The following is a 7,260-nucleotide window of genomic DNA, read 5'->3' as shown; positions in this document are numbered from 1 at the left end:
TTTTTCTCAAAGAATATTTCTTAAAACTATTTAAAGATCTAAAACTATAACAAACATGCTTTTATAATATATAAACAATCAAGAAATAGTTAAAAGATACTATTTATTAAACATACTTGCAATTACCAAAAATCTTAACCCGGATTTCACCATTCATAAAAATGGATCATCCACCCGGGTTAAACATGTGTTACTAGTTATTCATGATTAGCAGGGAGAAGGACATACAACCGTAAGGGGAGTTCCCAAGGAAACTCCATTGAAATATGACAATTATATCCAACTTGTCAAATCTCATATGTTTTTGCAGAAAGTTTGAATTCAAAGGCAAAATGACAGTTGTGATCTTATTACAACCGCCATTTTGGGGGCAATTATTAGTGCACGGAAATTTGACACCGTGGATATGTTATCCTGGCATATGTTTTGGATCTGTTATCCTTATCGTGTGTTCTAGATCTCGTCAGGATCCTGTATCCACAGTACTTATTATTTATTAACGGTTGTTCTCATGTGTAGTCTTATATTTAGCAAGTGTAACGATTATAAGACTCAGTCTATGTACTAACTTGCAGTCAAGGAGATATTAACGTGTTTGAATCAATTATCCTTCTGAAGAGTTACAGAGCTATGTCAGGATCTTGGATCCTTGGTATTTGATGCTGATAACGGTTGTTTCTCATATGAATGTTGATATTTATCAACATTAACGGCTAGAAGACATGGTCTACCCTCTTTTTCGCAGCCTGAGTGATGGAGCACGTGTCAAAGTGGCAGTTACTATTCTATTGAAGGCAATGGCGGATTTTTAGGGATTTTAGTTAATAGTCTTTAATATTAATAACTCCATTGAGTTATTATGTTTTTGTATAAATAGGGACTGTGATCAACATTAGAACACACACATTCACACGTATTCTAGCTGCTAAGATATCTTGTACTCACACACATAGTATTCGTTGATCATCAACCTCACAACCCTTGTAACCTCTTTTTCGATATCAATAAACTTTTACGGTGATAGTTTTCACCGTCCGGGGGTTTTTTGTGCCGGAGATCAAGATAACCATAAACTTGCCGACCAAAGGTTATCCCGTCGATCATTGACTAAGATACTTCGACCAAAGATTATATTGTTAATCCTTGACCGGAGTCATTTTACCAACGATTGCCTCGATAAGTTTTGACCAAAAGTAAGACTATCTTGGTTAAGGGTTTTTTCCCTCGTTACTAAATCACTGTGTTCACTCCGATTACGATACACACTCATCATTGTCGAGTTATCACCTTACCTCACATTTACGAATTTGGATACTGGATCCTTAGTAGATTTTTGTCCAAAACAATGCTCTTAGCTTATTCCTTTCTTACTTCAATAACTTCATCAAGAACATCATCCAAAAACCGATTCCAAACATCTCGGTCTTGGATCTTCGGTGAACTATAACAACTAACAACAAACTAGTGAACCTCCTTCCACGTTTTGCAAACGTAGAGGGACACCACGACCTGCGTTAGGATAACCGGAACCCTTGAAGCCTGTTAGCCTAACCAGTCCATTTACTATCATTGGTCTTATCTTTATTGTAGCAACAATGGATGATATTCAGGAGCATGAGGACGTGGGTGCATGCATATATGTTCAGATTTGTCTAGAAGATATTAGTTAACTCATAATTATTTTGATGAGCACATATAAGCATTTGATACAAATGTTACATATGCCTTTATATGTCCATCTTCTATATTCTTATATATTATTAACAAGGATGTTAAAAGTATTTAAAAATTAAAAAAAACAAGAATACATGGCAATGAAAGGATGGATAATGCACAATCAAACCATGAATTTACAATTAAAAGATAGCATTTGGATTATTCTGGATGACTTGAAAGGTTACCCATTGCAAGGCTCCATTAACCATTAGGAGGTATATTTTTAAGTAAACCAAACACACTTTATCTCTGACTGGTTTAGAGGTTGTCTCTTAATAAAATTATTAAGAGACATTAAGAGAATACCAAACAGCCTCAATTGAAGATTCACTACAACAGTAGAACCATCGTTAGTGCATGACTCGATCATAGATTAACCATAAAAATTAACAAGTCCAAATGTTATTTCCATAGGTTTTCATCATGCATACACAACCCGTGGGTATACATTACATACGAAAACAACGGGTAAACAAATCATGTTAAGAATAACCACAGCGACTCAAAAATGATTTATAAAAGAGAAAATTATTATTTGCATCCCTATGCTTTATGGCGCGGGGACATTTTGCAGGTCTAATTCTTAAATTGATTGATTTGTAACCCCATGGTTCTTCAACGCAAAATTGTACCTTTCGTCAGTTGACCATGTATTGACCGTCAGCATTTTCATCCACCTTAAGGGCAATATCGTACTTTTACCTCTCTAGAACTCCAACCAACTTTAAATAATTGTGGCCAACTCTCTCCAGCCAAATAATTCGATCTATTTATGACTAAATTTTAAGATAAAGCAACATATTTTACTTCAACTTCAAAGACTTACAACCTTTTCTGAGCCTATAATAAATGTTTGAAGGTGTTCTATTTATGATTGAAACCAAAATCCATTTTATAGAAAATTAATTTCAATTCAGAAACACATTTTAAAGATAATTTGCAATATGGATTAAAACCCTAAATTTTAATATGTTATATGTGTATCATCCCAAGTATCCACCTCCTATGTATTATTCTCAACATCCACCTCCACATTAATCTTTATACCAACAAATATTATTAACTAATAGGCAACAAAAACATCAAATTACACTCAGATTTTGAAAGCAAGTGATATGGATTACTGACCAGGTTAATATAATAGTTAAATCATTCACAAAACCTCTCATTTGAAACCATAATTTCCCCAAACGTGAAAACCAGAAACCCTAGATTTGACATCAATGGTGACCCTCGCCACATCTGGCTCTAGCTTATCTTCAACACCAATGGTAATACTCGCCTCCTCCGGCTCCGACGTCCTCCAGAACCCACGAGTTGGTTGTTTTGCCATAAAATTTATATCTGCGATTAGTTCGTTTTTTCGGCGAACCTCATTTTTCTGATGAATAGATTCAAATGTGTTTACGGTAACAACTATACGAATCTTGGTAGTAAAAGAGGATGAGTGGTAGTGGAGGCGACGAAGGAGGATGAGTGGTAATGAAGGTAGCCAGTGGCACGTATTAAAAGAAGAGGAATGCAATGATTAGAAGTGATTGGAGGTTGTGGGTGGTGGAGAAGGTTGCGATGAGGATGACGAATTGATAACTCTGGATTGAGATCTCATCTGGATTTATATTATTATTATTATTATTATTATTATTATTATTATTAAAGGGCATGATAGTAATTTCACTTAGTCAACAAACATTCAAGTGACGAAAAGGAACAATTTTGGGCGCCAAAAAACCACAAGGGTACAAATCAATTAATTTAAGAATTAGACATACAAAGTGCTCCCGTACATAAAGCACATGTGCATATAGGTGCAAATCCTAATTTTCTCTTTATAAACAATATAAGTTTTATAAAATCTCTTAAACTTTTGTCACACCCAAACTTAAGGCGAAAATACCGGCGCGCGAACTGATTGTTCATATCTCTCAAGGTACTGTCATGCAATAATTTGAAAATGAAAATATCTATTAAATTCAATTAAATATTCAAACAATTTCAAATAATAAATTACAACTGATTAAACAAAACAAGTAAATTTAAATCTAAGTCTTGATAAGTTGTGCCTTGATAATATTCTTCTAACTTAAAAAGCAGCATCTAAATCTCTTTCAAAAGCTTGCATTAAATTCAGTCTAAAACTTGCATATGCGTATAAAATTGATATATTTTGTCAACACTAGGTTGAGTGAGTAAAACATCAGTTAATTCAATACAATATAATATGATAAATTAAGCAAACTGTCCTTATGAGATATACAATCAAGCCAAATGAGCAAATAAATGAGTGTTGGTAAAACCATTGCCATGCGAAGTGGGCTTTGGCTACAACGACGGTCCGTATGATCATACTAAATGTGAATATGTTGGACCTCTCCGAATGCGTTCAAATAAACAAATTAACAAGTAGTAAGTTAGACACATAATTGATAGCACACAAGGTTAACAATTGCTAGTGTTAATACTAATAATAAGTAAATAATGTAAGTACGCATGTGTCGCCAAACGTTTGGAAAACAAGTAAAAGTGAGGGGAGTGATTACTCTGTACCTTAGCAAATAAGCAAGGGATGAATGAGTGTGATAAGAATAACAAAATAAACATCACGCTTGTCGAGATATATCAACGGAAAATCCCAAACACTACGGATTAATAAATGAACTAATTAGGATTTGAGATATGAACGGGAAACGAGAGTTTAAACATTATTTTAAAGACTATTTTATAACGGTTATTAAAATTATATTAGTATTATATACTTTCACTCAAAAAGTATTAAAGTTGTAGTAAATAATATAATAAATATTTTTATATAAAAACTATATTTTTTTAGAAAATATTTGACCGATAACTATTTTAACCAAACATATTTTAATTATGTAATTTATATTATATAAAAAAACTTTTAAATCTTTATTAATAAAAATCTTTAACACTCTTTAATAACAAAAAATACATACATACACACATACATATAGAGTCGATATGATGTACAATAATGTCTTAATGTACGATAGGTACGCAAGATGCTCAAAGACAAAAAAACAAGACAAATGTACTAAAACGCTCAACCAAAACCCTAAAACGCTCAAAAACGGTTTTCGTGAAAAAGGTAAAAAAATTGATTGATTAACGATCCAAAACTGTTTTTTTTTTTCGGTGAACCAATGATTAATTGGATATGTATTGACGATTCCGAGATGTTTGGATGTGATTTCATGGATCGATTTCGTGAAAAAATGGGATTCGCTTACCTATTGTACGATAAGCTATTATTGTATTGGATCTTTCCCCATATATATATATACTAGGTTAGGTACCCGTGTGATACACGGATTGGATAAATTATATTATAAAAACGTTAATGAATCTAAAGATGCACTTAAAAATCTAATAAATTACAATGAAGACAAATAGAATTACATGACAAAACTCTCTAAAAATCTCTTTATATATAACGTTCGTAGTCTTTTTTTAAACTTGACCATTTTCATAAAAAATGAGTACTTTGAGTCCTCTTGTTTTAACTCTAGACAGCGCAACATATAACTGGTCATGAGCGAAAACTGGTTATCTAAAAAATAAATCAACCCTAGAAAGTGATTGGCTTTGGCTTTTATTGATTGTCGTTGCAAAACAAACAACAACCGGAAACTGTCTCCTTTGAAATCTGAACATAATTTGTTTATATGTTGGTATAAGATTTGTTCTTGAAATATAATTGCGGTCACCAATATTGGTTCCAGATATGAAAACTTCAGTAACACGATTATAAAGTCTTTTTACATATAGTCTTGTTCCATTACATAGACCATTTTATTTGGTAAACATTTCTAAGTAGCATGATCAATACTCCAACTTTTAGTACTAACTTGTGATTTGACATTCCATAAATTTTTAATCCATTTAAAAACATCAGGAGAGTACATATTTTCTTGAAGCGTGTCACGAACATTTTCATCTGTATCAGAGCTAAGGTATTCTTTCTCTTCTTCTGGAAACATGGATAACAAGCGATCGTTAACTTCCTCAACGACCTCATTCATTGGTGAGTAAGGCTCCTTCACTAAAGAAATCTGGATTTTCATAGTCTCTGAGGATACAAGGATATACAAAGTTAATTAATTGTGAAATAGGATCATTGGTAACCTTAATAAGAAGATCGCAGGAATATCAAAAGTCGCGTCACCATCGTTTTGACCACCAAGTTTTCCCTCTCCTAGATCCAAAAGCCAATTAGCGAACTCTTTTGTTTCTTCTATTTTAGATTTGTCACTTCCAACGGTTAACCTCATGCTTTTTGTTAGTTTAACTAGTTTGCAAATACCCCAAAGGTAGGATGAACAGAAAGATGCATTAACAATGTCTTGCCTCGTGCCGCCTTGAACAATGGGAAGAGTTTGTCTAAAATCACCACCAAAAACGACAACTTTTCCACCAAATGGCCTTTCACAATTCATGTTACCATTTTGACTGAAATGTCTCTCAAGGTTTGCCTGAAACTTCAAACGCATGTTTATGAGTCATAGGTGCCTCGTCCAATATAAATAACTTTGTTTTCTTTAATAAATGGGCAATATCAGTGTTTTTTAATGCCACAAGATGAAACCTCAGTAAGATTTATAGAAATTCCAAACCTCAAATGTGTTGTTCTTCCTCCCGACAATAATAAAGATGCAATGCCGCTTGAAGCAACATTCAAAACTATTTCTCCTTTGGATCTTGTTGAAGCAGAAAGTGTCTTCCACAAAAAGTTTTTACAAGTTCCACCATAACCGTAAACAAAGAATACAACATTAGTTTTGTACAGATTGTAAACGGTTATATGGTTACTATACACTAAAATTAACAATATCTAAAATTGTAATATTTAAATAATTTATATAGGTAAGTATAATGTGTAAATTTAATATTGATGTGATGATTGATAAGGCTAATAAGGAATGTTTTAAATCTTAATTAAAGTTGTATTTTAAATAATAAATTTAATTAGAAATTACATGAGAGTGCCACTTGTCAAAATATTAGGTTAACTAAAGGGTTTGTGGTTCAATTAACATTTTTGTTTATTATAATAGTATATATATATATATATGGGATGGTTTAAGAGAGAAATGATATTATTGCAAGAAATGCAAGAAATGAATATGGACAACTAGTTTTGTTTTAAATTTTAAATGCTTAAAGCTAAATAAAGAATGTATTAATCATCTATTTCTTCAATTAATATAACTAATAAACCATAATACTTATTTACTTAATTAATATAACTAATTAAATTATTATACTTGAAAAATATTAATGTTTCGGTCAAAAATTGACAAAGCAACTTCTGATCAAATTAGTGCGTGAGGCTAGGTGCTAAACAGTAAAGAAATTGAACACGAGGATATGATCACGAGGGAAAAAACCCTTGAATATAATAGACTTCGTTTCGGTCAAGAGTTTACAACTTAATCTTTAGTCGGATAGCTCCGGTTAAAGATTATGAACAACTTAATCTTTAGTCGGATAGCTTCGGTTAAAGATTATGAGCCTAACTTTTGG

The 7,260-nt window shown here is 32.3% G+C and overlaps 1 protein-coding gene across 1 annotated transcript; it reads right to left on the bottom strand.

Moving 5' to 3' along the window:
• Positions 1-5,546: 5,546 nt before the first annotated feature.
• On the bottom strand, positions 5,547-6,227 carry LOC143602155 (uncharacterized). Its single transcript, XM_077079364.1, has 2 exons — positions 5,903-6,227; positions 5,547-5,806 (listed from the first exon to the last, which is right to left on the bottom strand). Exons 1-2 carry the CDS (start codon positions 6,225-6,227, stop codon positions 5,547-5,549), a joined length of 585 nt encoding a protein of 194 aa, XP_076935479.1.
• Between the last annotated feature and the right edge of the window lie 1,033 nt (positions 6,228-7,260).

The sequence above is a fragment of the Bidens hawaiensis genome, unplaced genomic scaffold, assembly GCF_021521415.1.
Source record: "Bidens hawaiensis isolate Kalapana, Puna unplaced genomic scaffold, B.hawaiensis_p1.1 tig00058051_1, whole genome shotgun sequence".
NCBI lineage: Eukaryota > Viridiplantae > Streptophyta > Magnoliopsida > Asterales > Asteraceae > Bidens > Bidens hawaiensis.
The sequence above is the reverse complement of the archived record's forward strand: the minus strand, read 5'-3'. Positions and strand labels throughout refer to the sequence as shown.

What these genes read in the sequence shown, in the direction of transcription:
- LOC143602155 (XM_077079364.1), bottom strand. Translation starts at nt 6,227, where the DNA reads ATGCGTTTGAAGTTTCAGGCAAACCTTGAGAGACATTTCAGTCAAAAT. An exon ending in ACTTGGTGGTCAAAACGATG is followed by an intron (nt 5,807 to 5,902) that starts GTGACGCGACTT and finishes TTGTATCCTCAG; the next exon opens with AGACTATGAAAATCCAGATT.